At 40.2% G+C, this 19,002-nt stretch overlaps 1 protein-coding gene across 4 annotated transcripts in view; it reads right to left on the reverse strand.

Annotated features, from left to right (window-relative positions):
* CACNB2 (calcium voltage-gated channel auxiliary subunit beta 2) overlaps nt 1-16,268 on the reverse strand; it is a 240,244-nt gene extending 223,976 nt beyond the window's left edge. For all 4 annotated transcript variants that reach the window (XM_066316498.1, XM_066316490.1, XM_066316482.1 and 1 more), the window contains exons 1-2: nt 16,136-16,268; nt 5,628-5,720 (exon numbers count right to left, since the gene is read on the reverse strand). In XM_066316498.1, coding sequence (XP_066172595.1) covers nt 5,628-5,720; nt 16,136-16,231 — 189 coding nt within the window. In that variant the 5' untranslated portion in view covers nt 16,232-16,268. The remainder of the gene's footprint in view (nt 1-5,627; nt 5,721-16,135) is intronic.
* Nucleotides 16,269-19,002: the final 2,734 nt, after the last annotated feature.

A 19,002-nucleotide genomic window follows, 5' to 3' on the forward strand; every position in this document is an offset into this window, starting at 1 on the left:
TAGGGCAGTATCACAATAAAAGCAGTCTCAGTGGATTTGACTAAAAACTGATTCACACTGCTCAATACAAACAGCAAGTCACCCTGAAACTACACTGCCTGCCCAGGATTTAAAGTCACACACTGGCTTCAGAGGAAAGCTTGGTTGCTCCCACTGACACCAGAAGAACAGAGCAGAACAGACATCATACTCCCTATGCCAACCTCACTCTAAGCTGGCTTCATGCAAGTGCAATGCATTTCTTTCAGTAACTTACAATTTATGGTGAAAAACATAGGGCACCACAATTCTATCAATTCCCCACAAAAATAACAGTTTTAATGAGTTTGAAATAAGTGGACTTTCTAGTATTTATCACTTGTGTAAGGCTTCAATGCAACCACAATAGCAAGCACAGGCCACAAGCATCACTGCTGTGGCTTTCAGTGGAATCTCCAGAAAGAGATCAGAAAAAATCTAACAAAATACCCCCAGACATTTGCATGAGAAAGAGAGGATGAGAAAATTAAGCTGAGCAGTAGGAATATATTTTTATGTATTACAATCAGTATTTGCACAATACTTTTAAAACGCCTCACTTACCTCATTTTTTTTAAAGCTAATAGCAAGCCCCTGCAAAGGCCCTTTTTGTCTACAAGCAAAACATGTCTCATAATTTGAGGCACACAAAGGATGAAATAATATATTAATTGGCAAATGAGCCCTATTTGCAATTATTTATTTAGATTTTCTGGCTAGCCACAATCTTGTTCACGTATAGTCTTCAAGAAGCAGGAATAGTCCTAGGAGGTAAAATATAGGCAGGTTTTCAGCCCTAGATGGCTGGGCATCAAGACCAAAGCTAATATCTGTGCCCACTTTACACCAGCTCTTTGTGGCTCAGCCTGTAAATGCATAGCCTCACTGGCAGGCTGCATCTATGAACTGAATACATAAGCTCTTCCACTCATGAAAAGGAAAAAAAAATAAAATTAAAAATCAAAGCCAAGCTCCTCATCTGGAAGAAAAAAGGCAATTAAAACAAGGGGAATACATTTCCGACACAGCCCAGTTCTTGAGTGAAATCAAGATTAAGAGGCAAGCTTATGAGCAAAACTAAGTCAATATTTTCAAATTGTTTTTTAAAGCAAATCTTAGTTTTACCATTCATAAAATTCAATAGGTAATTACACAGTTAGGTAAAAGTCCTAAGAGGAAAGCAGAAGAATAATGAATTCCCTACATAATTATTTATAGCTGTGTTTTTGAGTGAACACAGAATAACAGGCATCAAGCCAATATTTAAAGGAAAAAAAAAACCAAACCCAGATTTGTCAAACCTTAAATATTTCTGTAAGCCAGTCCATAGACAACAGCCTATTTCACAATCTAATCTGCCTTTGCAATACATAAAAATCCCAACAATTTAGACTGCCTCTCTGATTAATCATTACAATTTAAAATAAAACCTTGACAAAATGGGTCCAGAAGCACAACCACCAAATATGTAATGCTACCAGAACATGCAATTTGCTTAAAATAATGTTCCTGGGAAGTGCTATAGTGTCGTGTGCAAAACATGTTGTCTGATCTGTATTTTGAAGAAACCCTTGGGAACAAAATCATTACCAGGCATCAGTCAAAATGGCAACAACTAGAGATCAAATCCAATTCAGTCTTTCATAACTAACCCTAAGAACAAGCTGCTTATCACTCCAAAGCTCAAAAAAGATGATGAAAAACTATATAACACAATGTCCTTTAGTTCCCTAAAGACAACCGAGTTCCCTAAAGACAACCGATTACATTCAGTTAGGAGCTGATTGGTGTGCTGTGATGCTTCTGCTTTCCAAACACACAGCTTAATTGCCAATACAACTTCACAAGAAAACAGAGAGGAAACAATTTCCCTCCCCTGCTATTGAAAAGACAAGCAGTAGTTGCTAGGAAATAAAAAGAAGGCCAAATTGTTGTTACTTTTTTAAGCTCAAATATCAATAACATGCTGGAGACAAAAGTAAACAAACTTTTTTTTTTTATAACAAATAGAACATGATCCAAACATTTCCCTAAAATCTCATCAGTTTTATAGTGTCACAAGCAAAAATTATATTAAGAATCTGTATCAATACATAAAATTTCACAGCACAAAGGAGCTCTAAGTGGACTGAAAAGAATGGGGGTTTAATTTGTATATTATATACAGATGCTCTTGCTCCAATTTAAGTCTTCTTTTATACACATCATCAGAAACAATACTGGATAGATTGCTCTGCTCTACTTCAGCACTCCACAAAACAGATTTAAATGGAAAAGATCATTGCACACAGGGCTGTGCAGAGCACATTTCATTCTTCTCATACAACAGCAGGAGTTTTCAAGCAATTTGAATATTATTTAGTTTCATTTGAAGAAGAGAGTACAAAGTTGGCATTATTTTTATTGCTGTAGCATGTGGTAGGCACAGCAGGAAAGTTGCCAGGTATATATTGGAGCAAGAGGGGCATATGTCCTCAAGGAAACACTAAAACCCAGACGATAAAGTTTTATCAATGTTAGCAATAAACATGAAGTCCCTCCCTCCTGCAGCAGCTTTAACTTAAATGCCCAGCAGCTGTGTGGATTCAGAAAACTGAATCCTATATCCTTGCTCTTGCCAAATAACTCAATTGCCTTCAATGTGTATAACATTTCCTTAGGACTAGATGCATTTGTCTTCTTTTATCCAACTACAATATATTTCTGTGTTAGGAACTACCACTTTCCATCAATGCTTATGACAAGAACCTGCACACCTCTCACAGCTCCCCCAGCTTAAGGATAGGCCAGCTAAATATGACACAAAAGCACCTTCCAAACATTCTTTCTTCTTTATGAGGAATGCAGACAGATCCCAGTGGTAAATGTTCAGGACAATTCCAGCACTCCTTCTTCAGTGCAGAGGGGAGTACTTGTAGAGATGCACATAAAAGTTGCAGGAGAAGGAAACAGGAAAGGAAACAGGAACCAAGAGAGGGAAAGGAGGTCGGAGAAACGAAAGGCAGCTATGGCATCATAAGCACTGCTGAAACAAACAGGTTGTGTCATCCCATGTCTAGATCAAAGCCCCCATTAAAAAGCTCTACAAATTCATTTTTAAGCAAGAACTTATTTCCTGGTTTTAAGACAGCACTAAAATAAAATAACAGGAAATGACTAGTACTTCATTGACTCTATAGGGTTTAAATTAATTTGTCTGCCCTGATTTTCTGCAACTTACATCCATCTCGGAGAAACATAAAATTAATGGATTTTTCCCCCACAAATAAATGCTTATTGCAAAACTATTATGTCCATTTATATAATGCAAAATATCCTACAAGATAGCTGGGGATAAACAATATATAGACCAAGAGAGTTTCTGGAAAGGGCACAGCAGCCGAGCCAGCAGAAAACTCTGTCCCCATTCTGTTTCATATCTGGAACACTGGGCACTCTGGTCATGTTTGTGGCGTTTCTTCCTTAGTGCAAGAGAAACCAAGCTGTCCCAGGAGACAAATCAGAGCAGGAAAGCCTGCTGAAAATGGAATCCAAGATTTGACATAAACGTCTCAGCAGCAACTGTGACGAGGCATTTCTCTCATACATCTGCTACAACTTGAACAGCTCTGCCTGTACATTGCTTGTTAGGAATGTTTTGTGGGGATTTTTAAAAAATTTACTCTGGACAATTTAATGCAACATACTTATTCATATTCATTTATACAATAACATCCCTTTGTTAACTTCAGTGACAATATCATTTCAAAACTGAGTTGTGCTTCAGCTATCTATGAAATCTTTGATTTTTCACAGAAGCCCATTCACCATCCAATCATTTATATTACATCACTCAAGTAACCACTGAATTTTATTTCAGGGAAAGATATACATATCTTCTGTAAAAATCTATACTTGAAGTCACACTCCCTTTAAAGCCCTTGGAAAGATATAGAGACATTTAGTCTACAGCTCACCAAACCTGCTTTCTGTGCTAGTTCTGGAGATTTGATATGCCTCATACTCTGTAGAGACCAGATCTCCAATGACTACAGGAGTCCACCTCAACACCACTGCTTTGTTTTGATGATCCACCTCCTTGTGGATCCTCTTTGCCCTGCTCTTCACCATGACAAGAGGAGCAAGAGGAGATACTTGAAACCAACTTCAGATTTCATTTAGGTCAACAAGGAAGGCAAAGAAGCATGTGCAGCTGGTGTAAAATAAACATACTCTGCTAAAATGTTCTAGGCTGAACTGAAAATCTTCAAGGAGCTAAGGAAAACAGCAACACAGAATTCCTCACAAAGATTCCTTGGAACTGGAAGATCCTGTTCCTACTCTCATACACTACTTAGACTCACAGTATTTTAAGACAGGACAAAATTTCCCAAACAAGTAATTTACTTGATCCAGGGTTTCCACCTTGATATAGTTTACTGCCTCTGAAAACTCCCATGATCAATTAATATTTCATGCCTATGTCCAACAGAAACTGAAATGTAATAAAGACCTGACTTCATCAAATCCACAGCTGACCACAAAACCTACCAATACAATTACAGCAGGACAAAGTTGAAGAATTTCAGTAAACAGAAGCTGTGCCCTCATACAACCAATGAAATATAAACGGAGTCATTAAATAATTTGGGATGAAGGAACATGCAAAATAAGCCAGTAGAGAAAGAGGTGTGGTGCCTGCTTATGGTAAAAAAACCCAAAATTCTGCTATGAAAGCTCCCAAATTCCAGGACCTTTCTGAAAAAGATGCCAAAAGCTGCATTGAGGATACCATGTCTAAAATTATCTGGCCATGAAGGACTGTGTTTCAGACTGCACAGGCTCAGTCACTGTGGTGCTCTGGGTACCATTTCTGCTCTCCAAGCTGTCAGCTGCACGTCCATTGACACACCTCCTCCTTCCCCAAAAGCACAGTCTCAGTAGCACCAGAGCCACCCCGGGCTCTGGATGCACTCCCAGACAGATACCCTCTGTTGGCCAGAATGAGCTGTCCTGCAAGCACCCACCCTGCTCTGGGATCCCCATGAGGTTCCACCAGGATCTCTGCCTTTGAAAGAGACACACAGACACCAGGGCATGAGAGCCTACACCACTGCCCCATCCTCTACAGGCTCTTGGCAGCATCAGTGCAATGGGGATAAATGCTGCCAGGGATTTCCCCTCCAACCCGTGCCCTAAAATAACACTGGGATGTGGGAGGAAAGCATCTAGGTTAACACTGCCTCATGCAGCACTATTTTAAGCAGGAAAACCCTGAGGATTGGTAGGGTTTTGATTCCTTCTTCCAAATGTTGCCACTTTAGGCACTTCCAACAGACTCCGCCTCCTCCCCCAGCTTTAATCACCTGATAGCATTAGAGTAACAAAAATAAGGGTAACTACTATACATGGAAATAAATGAGAAATGAAAAAGTATTTTTATGCCAAGATCAAAACAATAGCAACCAAATATTTTTCATTGTGCCAGAAGAGACTTCTGCTACTTCTCAGACTACAGCGTCACTCTGAGTTGACAACTTACTGAGTTGACAATTTAAAAAAATATATTAAAATTATATTTTAAACATTTATACCGTCTATTCACTCTTTCAGAAGCTGAAAACCCATACCTGGCGTACAAAACTGTTGGAGGTAGTGTCAGAAGATGTACTCCCATCTGATCCTTTAAATCGGTTTTTTCTTCTTGCCCCTTTACCATAAGACTGTTAAAAAAACAAACACAAAACAAAACACACATTAGAGAAACAGCATTACAGCATTAGTTTGTGTTGCACAGAAAGCTTCCAGTGTCTCCTAGGCTAGCAGGGATTCAGATTATCAGCTTTGTGCCAATCAATAACCACATTCACTAAGTAACTGATGGGATATATGCGCAAGTGCTCACCAGGCTTGGTCAATTGAGCCCTAAATTTTTTCCTGTTGTTGGAGGGTTTTTTTTAATATTTGAGTCCAGAAAAGTACTCATAGACTCACATGAATGTAGCATTATTCACTCAAGCCACAGTGATTAAAAAGTACAGTTTGTTGTGCAGCTAGTTTAAATAAACAAGGTAGGAAAGGAGGTACTGGAGCAGTCTCCAGGACATCACAGCCCCGAGCCAAGTCAGCTGAGGGAACATTAAACAGCAAGAAGTGACACACAACTTGTTGATACAGTCTTACAACTGAGGGAGATTTTGCAATTATTTTTTTACAGTAAGTTAAAGAAAGTAAAAGCAGTATAACAATAAAAAGGGAATGTATGTATAACCGGGAAAGGGGTAATATGCTACTAAAAAAAGCAAGGCATCTCTTTTATCTACTAGGAATTTAAAGGGACATGAGGAAGCTATGACTGAAACAAAACTTTAAAACTATGGTTTAGAAACAAAGCAAATGCATGCATGTGTCCACAAAAAGCTATTTGTTTTGTGCATTAAATGTGGATCATCAATGAATATTTTTACATTAAATTACAAGGAAAAAAAAAAGAAATAGTTCAAAACTATGTTATTTGCAAGCACTTATTTCTGTGTAAATGAGTGTAAACTGTGTAGACTGTGAACTTTGCCACATCATCACCTCTGGGCTGTGCAACCTTCAGAGCTTTGGCCTGATCTTACTGGTTCCCATAGTGCAAAGAGTGGGCTCCACTGCAGGCTGAAACACTTAAAATCTCACACTGGCAGATTTTTAATATCATGTCTTCAAAATCTGAGTGCTGTTCTTAGCAGTACTACATATGGTTACTGTGATTTAATATTTTGCAGTCTAAGACTATTAGAGGAGGACAAGAGATAGCCACTACCAACTTCAGATTGTTTGACAAATCCAGGTAACTTGCCTCCACCAGATGCAAGAGAACAATCTCAGTCTGTAACTTTGTTGACTCTGGGGGAGTTTGGAGCACCGGCTGAAATCTAATACACCAATCTTTCAGAAAGGATGACTCAAGGAACAGTAGTTCTGTCAGCCAGACACTCACTCTCAGCAAAAATAGTATCTGTTATCTCACTAACCTAACAATGACCTACAACAAAAGAAGTGTTGTACCCCCCAAAAAAACAGATTTATGGGAAAGATATTTTGCCAAGTTTTTTCAAAACTGGGAAACAGCCATGTAATAAATTTCTGAAAGGCACCCAAATTGATTCTACACATGCTGGTTAGGGCAGAACTACACAAAAATCAGGATGCTGAACATTATGGGAGTAAAAAAAGGACATTCTGATGAGTCTAGGACTGTAACCCAGCAGGTCACAAAATATAAAATTAAATTTCAATCAGGAATAGTTTTACACGGTTGCATTTCTAAGAGGAATCTTTTATCACTGAAGAACTTTTTGGTAATGAAAAGGTCTTCCTAGATCAGTAAGAGTAGAGTGGAACCATTGTTACAAACAAATTATTAAAAATATTTTCCACTTACAATAGACAGTTCTACCAGAACCATCTTTTTCCACCTAATATAATATCAAAGTCCTAGAATACATAAAAAGTATCTCTGACAGCAGTATTCTTCAAATATAACAACATCTTTAGATCAAAATTCACCTGTATGAATGGTTCACATTGAGTTAATTGTCTGTGGTTACCCACAAATATTCTGAACTCATTTCCTACAATTTTTGTGGAGGCATATAGAATTATACTTACAAAAAAATAAAGCATTTCTAACATTCACAAAGGAGCAAGAATATAAAGCATCCACATGAAGATCACACTATCTAGGCAATTTCATCAATGGTCTACAGCACAATATTGTGTAGTCACCAAGGAGATAATTAAAAACATGCACATATATTATCTCTCACAGTCACACTTTTTTGTATTTGTCTCCAATTTCTACCATATTTATTTTATTTCAAGTATCATAGTATTTGGTTTGCTAACACAAAAATCTGTGAGAAAGGCAAAAGAGGGACTGAGTCCAGAGTGATGAGGATAAAAAAGAAATAAGAGCAGAAAAAGAATATATTACAAGCACAGATAGAGAAGCATGCATTTTTTCTGTGTAGCAATGACTAAAAGTATTTATTTCTGGTAACATCACAGCAAATGCAGCTGGGGCTGAAACTCACCTTGCTTTTTCAGTTTGAGGAGGTTTTTTGTGCACAGCAACATGCACAGCTTTGTTCTTGTGTTCTATAAGTGAAAACTCTCCAGAAGCATGAGCTACACACTAACATTAGATACAGAAAACCTGTTGGCTTGATGGCAGGCTGTGGCTACAGATCGTAGGCACAGTCAGTTTTACACCTGCTTCTTTGCATAGAGCACTTTTCAATAAAAAAAAATGGGAGACAACTTTGCTTTGTGAGAAAACTGGGATTTGATGACTCTTCTCATTATTTTAAGGATGCTAATCAGGGACTACATTTTTTTTCCATGTCTTTCAAGCTTATTTCCACAGTCAGAAATGCCTGAAACTTTCTTCTGAAGATGAGATTAGCCTTCCATAATCAAAACAATCTCATATATTCTTAAAAATTAATAATCATCTCTGTGTGTGGAAAAGCTTGAACACTTCTGTCATTATGTTTTGCTTCTTCACATTTGGTTTTTTTTCCCACAAGATCTAAATGTGAGAACATGGCCTAAAAAAAAAAATAAATTAAAAAATAAGAAGTAGTAATGATCTATCAGTTACTTTCAATTCTCAGGGAAAAAAAAAAAGAAAAAAAGGAACAAAAAGAACATTTTTTTCCCAATATGTTACTGTGATTTTCATGGTAAAATACATTCCCTTATCTGTGTTCTGTGCAGCAGTTGGCTGCAATTAGGCAGCTAAAAATAAAGGGCTGAATCACGACATGAGGACATTGGCCAGTAAAAGCAGCAACACAGGGCAGTCGTTCTTAACCCATATGGTAGCTGCACCTAAGAGAACAGCCACTGGAGATCAAACACCTCAGCACCCCAGCATATAGTGCCCAATGGTGGTGACCTCAAAACCCAGCAGGGCAGGGCTGGCACACCATCATTTGTCCCAGCTGATCTGGATACAACTGACTCCAGCCCTGTGAACAAGCTTGTTCATATAAAAAGTTTGCTGACAGTAAGTTCTTACTGGATTTTAGCAAAACATATTACTCAAACATGAAGTTATGTATACATGTAAGTGTTTACAAGATCAAAAGTGTAGCTTAGTTTATTAGTCAGATGTGTGAAATTCTTTAAAATTGGCTGAGTTGCCAGAGACAAGAAATAAAACATATTTATGTTCTAAAGCTTCATAAAATACCTGGAAAACAATGTAAAACCTTACCAAAAAACCCAAAACCAAACCAAAGTAGTTTTGTAAAATCCATTTCATCAACCGACACTTAACAAAGCAAAGAAAGACTCTGCTTTCCAACTCTGATTAGACAGTACATTGTGCAACCATTATCCAACCCATGTAATCGAATGAAATATGGGAATCATATGAAGCATTAAAGGCACACATTGCAGTTTCCTGATAATTAACAGTTTTATACACAATTACTTGTTACTGTAAACAGATGAGATCAATGTCGCTCAGTGAAATCCTTTAATTTTAATGAGGTTCTGTCTCAACACATAAAACACATGGGCCCATAACAGTTAATCCTGTAACACACATGACAAGCAGAAGGCATCGTTTATCCCTCTCAGCAAAATACTATAATCTGGAAGAGGAAATAGATAATATTTAAAATTACCAACTATCTACAACCAGGGGACTGGTCTTCCATGAGAGTTTAGAATGCCCTTCACCAGTAACCATTCTAATGGTATTTTATAGCAAAGCAGTGGTAAGGATGATACAAAGGATGAGTGTGAACCTTTAACTATTTATCATAGGTAAAATAGCACCAGTGATTGAGTCTGATGGCAGGTGCAGAGGTAAACCCTTAAAAACTCATCTCATGGAGGAAGGGTACAGATGATTTAGGCAGTAGAGTCACTGACATTAAGTCAGGTCTTTAAGCAAAGATGGAAAAAATAAAGTGAAGAAAACAAAACCAGGAAACAAAATCTCAGAGCTACACTGAATCTTACATCATCTCAGATGAACAAGGGACCGACTACAAAAATCAAAAGAACACCTAAAGGTAAAAAGTGACCCCCTGAAGGATTAGGGAATTGCTAGGTCAGAAATGCAAATATGTACTAAGTACTTTTGTTTCCCATGCAAAAGCTTAAAAAATATTTAAAGATGCCCATGTTCCATACACAGTGCATCAGGACAGTGCAGAATATATGCATCCAGCTCCATCCTTTCCTTAAAAGAACAGCCACTGCCCCTTTAAGCATTCCTTACAACAAGGAAACAAATGTTCCCATAGGTCACACCCCCTGGGCCCTTTCTGACCACTGGCCAGGCTTGCCACCACTCAGAAATTAAACCTTCCAGCATCAGCCGCATAGCTGCAACCCCACACACCCTCACTCGTGGCATGAATATTTCTGATTTTTGCACCACAAATCATACTAATCTTATAGAGGAGCAGAGGTCAGCTTCCTGACCACACAGCCAAGGGCTGGAAGATGTGCATAGACCTCGGTGATGTGCTCCCCACTATCCACAGTTCCCTTCCATGATGGGAATGAGGGCAAGAGGGCAAGGCAGGATACAGCACTATATCTTGACTTGCCTCCACCTCAGGAGCAGGGCTTTGAGTCACCCTATGTGGTCAACATCAGGGCAGCCCCAGAACTTTGCTCTGTGACACACCTTCAGCAAAAGAGCTGCCTGAGGAGCATAAACTCATGCCCCCAAAGCCGAAAAGAATCCCCAGTTTGGGTCTCAAAACCTGGATTTCTCCAAACAAATAACTTCTTGCAATCAGGACAAAACTCAGAAAAGACAGGACTCCCCCTCAGGAATCCTGTCAAACTGAGGCTCTCTAATAAAGTCATCAAGTTCACACAAGCTACATGGATAGTCTGCAGAGTCCATTTCACAGTCATTTTACAAAATCCTACACCTACACCAAAACAAAAATCCATCCAAACAAGCAAACAAAAACCCCCAGACCTCCACAAATAATTCTCTTCTCAAAACTTGCAAATATAATGCATAAATAAGTATTTGACAGATGCTTCTTTTTCACCATTAAAAGAAAACTAATTTCTGCCAAGCAATCTGTAACGGTTCAATCTTAGATGCTCTTTTCTGCTGCCCTGTGATAAAGCTTTGCCAACACTGCATCTAGAAGCAGCCCTATTCTTGCCAGTTCCTACACTTATAAGCCATCTCCCAGTGCTCTCACCCTGGCCTCAGACCAGGTCATCTGGCAGTTTCCACCTGCCAGACAAGAAGCTGGGAACTTGGCTGGCTCTCTTCCTCCCCAGTGGCTTGGAAACCCACCTCAGAGCAGACCTGCTGCACACCTATTTGTAACGCCAGTGATGAAGATGTCAGCTCGCACCTCAGCAAAACGGGAGCACACAACAGCAGAAGGTGCTGAAGCTTATGCTCAAACCCCACCGTGCCTCCTGCAGCCTTTAAAAGCTGGCAACTACAGTTGTAGGCCACGTGCCTGTACCTCCCCACCTGCTCTCCGTGGATTTCTGTATTTCACTTGCACAGGCAAACAGAAAGAGAACCGACTGTGACAGAAGGATGCCTACAGGGACCGACAGCCAACTATGAGACAGTTTCCCTCTGCTAAGGGTCTGCTACCCTGAGGACGAGAGACCAAGACAAGCCCTTGGAAGGCAGGGAAGGCAATTTTGGTTCCTTGATTTTTAAACTCTTCTATTCCAGCACAGGAAAGACATGAGTAAAAGAAGCAGTAGAAAAGTAACTGGGACTCCAGAGAAGCCAGCCTTGGAATAGCAGAGGAGCTTTTCGTCTGTAGAGACAAAACAAGACAAAACCAGAGATTGCCTCTAGAACAGTTACCTGATAAACAAGTTAGGACTGAAACGGCTGAATTTTTTCAGAGGTATTTTACACTCTAGATGTAAAAAACAACTACTATCTCTCATCTATGCTGATAATGTGTAATACGCAAGTGGAAAATATCTCTGGAAGAGATGAGCATGCAAAATCACCTTTTATTGCTTGAGTACAGGACAATGCAAAAAAACCCCCAAAGAGCAGAAAATTATCAGAAAAGCAATCACTGAAACCTGAAGAGCTGAAGAGCTTTCTTCAGTGAAGGACTATTAAAATTTATTTTTTCAGCAAGGAATACAACAGTGAAGGGAGGTTACCACATCAGGAGAGAAAACAGAACTTCTTGCTGATAGCCATGAGGAAGTCCAATGAATGGAATTATCTCTTCTTCGTTTGTATATCCTCCACTGAACTCCTGCCACATTGGATCTGACTTCTAGGGATGCTGCCAGAAGAGAGTAAAACCTTCCATGCCTCTATAACTAATGGGTATTGGTATTATTTAAGTAAGCAAGGGGATATAAATTTTGTTTGTTTGTGGCTTACAAAGTATTCTTGCAAGCCATTACTGAGAAATACACGGTTTCAAAATGTTTGTTTGAAGAACAGGTAAACATAGTGTGAATTGTGATAAATCAACTCAGCTGAAAGCAGCAGAGGGCAGTGTGATTAATCTGCTGAGAATAAATCTCTGTATATTTTTCCATTCCTCATTACAACTGAGAAGGTAGCTGGAGATTCAGGAAGGAATCTCACAACAGCTCCTGTAAGGGCTTGTAACTAAGCTGATTTTCTGGAGTCACCACAGACACATCACTCTAGAATACACCTTAACATCAATCGTAGTTGATACAGAAGGAAAACTGAACAAGCCTATTCCCTGGCTTCATCCATTCAGTTTACCTTTTGCAATGCAACCTGAAAAACAAGCCAAGCACTCCAGGGATGATGAAACCCTCAGACTTGGAAGGCAGAAGCATTTAGCAGTGGCATGTAATGGAGGAAATCTAAATGCAGGTGAAAGAGCTGAAGAAAACAATCAAGAAGAGAATTGTTTTCACTTTAAAAGTGTCAGGTTGTTAGGACGTGCACTGACAGATGATGCATAAGCTGGCAAAAAAATTAAAGAACAGGAGGAAAATAATAATGAGGAATAGGGAAGAATTCATCCAGTGTAAGATACCTTCTCCCTCGACAAGGTAGCCTGCAGTTGCTTGATAGAAGGTTTCATTATATTTTCTTTGAAATATCTTTGTGTAATTTACTCATCTGATTTGCTATGACTGTCCCTAATGCACAGCACAGGGAGCTTTATGACGAGAAAACAGCAACAGAAATTGAATCTAATGATTTTTGAGGACTGAAGGACTTTGAAGTAGGATCATAAGAAAATTACATGGGAGTGAAGGGAAAAAAGAAGAGAAGCTAAGAGTTACCATGAAAGGCATTAATGTGCTATGTTATATCTTAAACAAATTAGAATAGTATCTGGGTTAATTAAAATTATTAAACTGAATAGTCTGCTTATTCAGATTCCTAAAAAAAAAGGGGGGTTCTTTAAATAAAGAATAAAAAGAAGATTGGGGTTGACTTAAAAAAAAACAACACCAAAAACTGATCATCAAACACTGACACATTTGAACAGTTTGCTTCTTTGCTTTCAGAAAGCCTAATGCTGATTTTATTACAAAAGGGCCACACCTAAAGCCACCACTTTGCACTGACATATACCTGGACATTGTGAAGAAGTCTACAATGTAACTGTTAGCATGCAGATCTGTCTGGATAAAACTGGACATCTGAAAATATATTGCAACTCCATCTGAGACAAAGATCCATCTAAGTCTAAGATCACACTGAACTAAAACTAGAACTGTTTTTACAGTCATATGGACCTAAAAGCCATAGAACCTTAGGTAACACAGAAAAATACACCAATATCTTGTCCCAATTTCAAAGAACTTCCCTGGAAAAATACATTTTAACTGCTATTTTCAATGCCCAAAGGGATTTTCTTTTGCTTGCAGATCTTGTTAGAAAAATGCATTATGAAAATAAGAAACAAATTTTACACAGATGCTATCTAGGAATATTTCACATATTTAGCTACCTTCTAAGTGAACTACTTCTAGAGTGTTAAATTCCTCTGCCACATGGTGACAAGTTTGGCCAAAATGGATGGACCAGCACAATCCAAGATATTGACCATGATGTTAAAATAGATTGAAAGAAATCTCAGCTTTGCAAAAATAAAATTCTTGGATAAGAGAATTGCTGTGACTTGGTACAACTCTACGAAGGCTCCTTGATAATATTTCACGAAATCATAATTCCCAGAAGAAGCACTTCTGAGTGAACACTTTTAGGAGTGACATCACTCTGTAAGCTCACATGTTGGTTTGGAATTTTTTCCTGACATTTCCTGAGATTATTTGTTAGGAAATGTTTCTAGCATTGATATTTAAGTACCTTAGTGAAAGAGAGTGGTAACACGCAACTGAAGCACCTGTAGGCAATCTACTTGATGATTCACATGTCCTCATTAAGCCTCTCCTCCTCACTGTGAGTGTGCTCTAAAGCAGCAACATTTTACAATATTGGGTTTTTTTAAATATTCATGGAACAAAGATTCAAATCAAAATAATTGCCCCTAAATGCAGTGCTTGCTAAGGAATTAACTGGCATTATTATTCAGACAAAGGGCTCTTTTGTTTCAATAATCTTATTTCCTCTATACCAAACGTTTATGTATGACTGAAACAAGTACATATTGAGAAGATGATTCCTGTTCTGCCTAATTACTTTGCTTCCAAAAACTGAAAAACATCCTCGAATCAAAAACCTGCATTATTACTGTCTTAAAAAGTGAATCTTTTTTGGCTATGAATGTTCAGAAACCTGTTTTATGAAACAGGATATAAATCCATTACCTGAAACATAAATAACAGGGGTGTTAGCAAACTGTTCTTCCTCTCTAAACATAGGTTCTTTAAGCCCAGTAAAAAAGAGGGGTGAAAAATCAATTTTATGATCAGTATTTGACATTTGTCCACAGCAGAGAGGCACCATATGATCTGACAGTCGCTGATTCTGTGCTTAGGGCTGAAAAGATATAAAAAGGGGTGGATTTGTAGGTCAGAAATTAGCTCCCTTGCAACTGTTTCTAGAGAAGCTGACAAAGCATATGGCCCTACTGAAATGTCTGTTCTGTGCTTGGAGGCTACTGACAAATTCACATCCAAAGAGACACTTTTTCTTTTTTAGTTTAACCTAGTCTCTGCTTCAGTACCTGGATTTTGTTCTGCTGTCACTGTGCCTGAGTAAGTAAAGATCAACCAGCAAGGCTGTTGACAGACTGACAGCATTTTCCTCTGTCAATCAAGCACTTCTGGGACAAAGCTGGTCCAACTTCACGAACAAAGCATCAGAGATAGCTTTAGCAGCAACAATAAAAACTGCACCCCAAAGGAAAAAAAAAACCTCTGTCCTTACAAGAACATGCATGTTTGTAATCTAAAACACACACACTCAGATTCTACCACCAGATTTTACCCTTTTACTGAGTTCAAAAACAGCACCCTGAAGTCTTTGTAGCCAACTATTGCAAACTTGAAGGTATTATGCAACATTCCCACATTAAACAGAAAAAACCTTTCAAAATATAAAGTCTTTTCTAAGCGTGCATTACCCTGCCTCCTTCTCATCACCCATCCCCACCTGAGCACTGCACAAGAACGGAGTTGTTAACATTTCTGAGGCGACTGTACAACCACCTTCTGCATGGAAATCGAGCATCTTAAATGTGCAGCATGTTCAACACCTTCAGCCTGCCCAAAATTCCTGCTGAACAACTGGCGTGAATCGCCTTCTCTCCCCTACAGACTGTCACCAGCCCGTGGAACAGACGAGGGAGGTTTCAGCCGTGCGTGGAAAGCATCAGGTACACATACAACAGGTTACTGGAGCAGGGGAAAATAGCCGTACCCTGCGAGTAATGCATGCGCGGAAGATCAGCAGAATACCAACCTATTCTTCATATTCAACCTCCAAATAACCGCAAGGTTCTTTTGACCGACGATGCTTCTACGGCACAGAGCATCCCATGTAGGTTTACTAAACGGCATTTGAGGGTGGGGGTGAAGACAGGGATTCCGGGCGTCTCAGGGAACCGCCAAACTTTTCCGCCGGCGGTGACCGAAGTTGCAGGACGCGGAGCCCCGGGAGCCCCGCGCCCCCGCCCCGCCGCGGCCCCGGCCGAGCCCCCCGTACCTGCGCTGCCGCCGCGGGCAGGGGGTTGTCCAGCAGCTCCATCTGCACCTCCTGCGCCGGGCTGGGAGGCGATTTGGACATGTCGCTCTGGACCATTGGCGAGGACAGCGGGTGGCTGGGCGCCGAGCCCCTCGGCGGGACAGAGCCGAGCCGGGGCGGGGCGGCGGTGGCCGCTCAGCGCCCGGCCATGCCGAGGAGCGGCCCTGCCCTGCCCTGCCCAGCCCGGCTCCGCTCCGCTCTGCCCTGCCCAGCCCTGCCCAGCCCTGCCTGCTGCCGGCGGGGAGCGCTCAGCGCCGGGGACGGGGCAGCGCCGGCGGCGGGCGCGGGGGAGGGCAGGGGGCGGTGCGTGGGGAAGAGGGAAAGTGACAGCGAGCATCTCCCTCCGGCAGCGCCGGGCGGGGGCGGCGCCGGGATCCGCGCCGGGATCCGCGCCGGGATCCGCGCCGGCCCAGGCGGAGCGCGGCCGAGCGGCGAGCAGCAAAGTTGGGGCTGTGTGCCGGGGTATAGGCGTGCGCTCAGGCCCTGTTTTCCCTTAGCCCTGCCGGACGTCTCGGCCCTGGCCGCCGACATCGCCACATCGGCTAAGACGTGTGGGTTTAGTGAGCTATCCGGCACTTCGGCAGAGAAAGTTCCATGGGTCTCTCGTGTTGATGGGGTTTTTGCCTGTACTCGGAGGTTCATGTGAACACATCAACAAGGGCCGAGTGAGATGAAGCCCAGTGTCTAATTTTATATAACCTGTAGCTGCACAATCTCAATCGTGCTATCAGGCAGCCCGCTGGAGGCTTTCGAAAGACCTGTTCGAAACCTGATCTGGGAAAATCACCCTCCAGCGCTGGGATGATCTGTCATTTCTTATGACGGATCATCTTATGACAGCCGACCTAATGGCTGTCCTGGTGCAGACCAAGCCCTGTGAAGCCCACAATGGGCTGGTACCTTTCTTTCAGCAGGCGGGACCTAGCCATGCCCCGTGCAGCACGAGAGGGAAACTTATGTTTTCAGAATTCCTTTGTGATGGTTTGTGAAATTTCTTATCAGCTGCTTGTAAACCGTGAAAACTAAGTCTAGAAACTGACTGGCCTAATGTCACACACTTAAAATGACAGCCATTACTAAAAGCAATAAAAGTCACTTTCAGGAAAAGAAGCCAGCAAACCATAGACAGCACAAAAGCCAGATCAATTTCAAAAAGTACTTTCAACATTTGTCTAGATTGCATGGTTGATTTATTTCATTATTTGTAAGAACTTATAAGCTTCCTTTCTGAATTAGCTTACTCCTATGGACTTTGTCATAAGGACAGTGAAAATCTTACAGGAACTGCCCATTTTTGTGAAGGAATTACCTTACTTTGCAAGAGGAAGTGCTCTGAGGTTTGAAGAACTTCCACTTGCCCAAAAGGTTTCATATTTATTTTGAAGACAACACTTTAAAATTATTTTCCAGAATTTTTAAGATGTTATCCATGACAAGACAGAGCCTTAATTTGAAGTGAAAAGTGTGGGGTTTATTGCTTAACTTTCATTGAAGTAACTCAATAGAGATGCTCAACAATCTTGAAACTATACAGATGCTGGAGCCTGGACTGCTTCCAGATGTTTTTTCAAGGGGTTATAACCAAAAAGACATTTTCCTTTTAGACATTTGGTGTGAAAAATGCATACTTCACCCTCTAATAGAGGCCCTGAAGTAGTTGTTTCTGTGACACTTACAAATTAGATTGTTTAAATGGAATTACTTTTTGTGGCTGTCATCATTATTAAGGAATTTACTGTAAAAGCTAAACCCAGTATTCATGTAAGTGATTGCTGGACAGCATATTATTATTGAAAGATGTTGTCTTTGAATTTCTAACACCTTTGGAACAATTTGTCTTTGTGTTTTGAGCCATGCTCTAGGAAAAGCACTTGACGATCCACCATGATTCAGTACATTTACTTGGTAGATTTTCAGGCATCTGTCAGGGATTGCCTGTTCTCTCTCACACAGAGAAGGGAGTGGAAGCTACTTAATCATGTAACAGTGGCCCTTCATATTGCCTTGTGGATTTTCACTTTGTAAAGAATGTATAAGTGAGAGCATTTTCTAAAGTATGCCATCCCTCTGTAAGAGTAGTAGTGATCATTTTTGAAACATTACAGTTTCTAAAACCATAAATTGTGAATCTGGATTGAAAGAGTATTTCTACACTCTTATAAATTAGAGCTTCAGTATGTCAATTGAAGTTCATTTTTTCTGGGATTAGTAATATATTTTATGATTAATTTGTCTTTTTTTTCCTTTCCATTATAAAAAAATTATGGTGATGATTTTGCTCATTTTTGTACATACATATAGGGTCTGTAGAAAGCAAAGACTCAGGAAAGAAGGTCTCCACACACACACAAATAACATCTGAAATTTTAGTAAGTTTATTTGGGTTTTCTTTCTGCAGAAAAATAGTCTACGTAACTGTTCTTTAGCAGCAATTATCATTCATTGCCTTGATGTAATGAGTGGCTAGAAGATTAACATAGAAGAATAATTGGGAGTATTTTATTCTGCTTCACCCCTTTTGTTTAGCAGTTAATCCAAGTTTTTTAACCTTGAAATGTGCAATGAAAATCCTTCAGCTGAACACATATGCATGTAGTCATCCCTCTGCATGCTGTTTTTGGCCACATCTGCTCCAGAATAAGGGTCAGTGTGTAAAAACAATGTGCAGAGATTCTAAATTGCTTGTTCTTTCTCAAGGGGAAAAGCAACCTGGTACGCCTAACCCCTTCTCAGCAGAATACCACACTGCTGCATTTATTTACACTTTTATCTGCAACAGAGAGGTGTTGTGCATGCTTATTTGGATTTTTATAAACATGTAAATGTTA

This window comes from Sylvia atricapilla, chromosome 1 (assembly GCF_009819655.1).
Source record: "Sylvia atricapilla isolate bSylAtr1 chromosome 1, bSylAtr1.pri, whole genome shotgun sequence".
Taxonomy (NCBI): Eukaryota; Metazoa; Chordata; class Aves; order Passeriformes; family Sylviidae; genus Sylvia; species Sylvia atricapilla.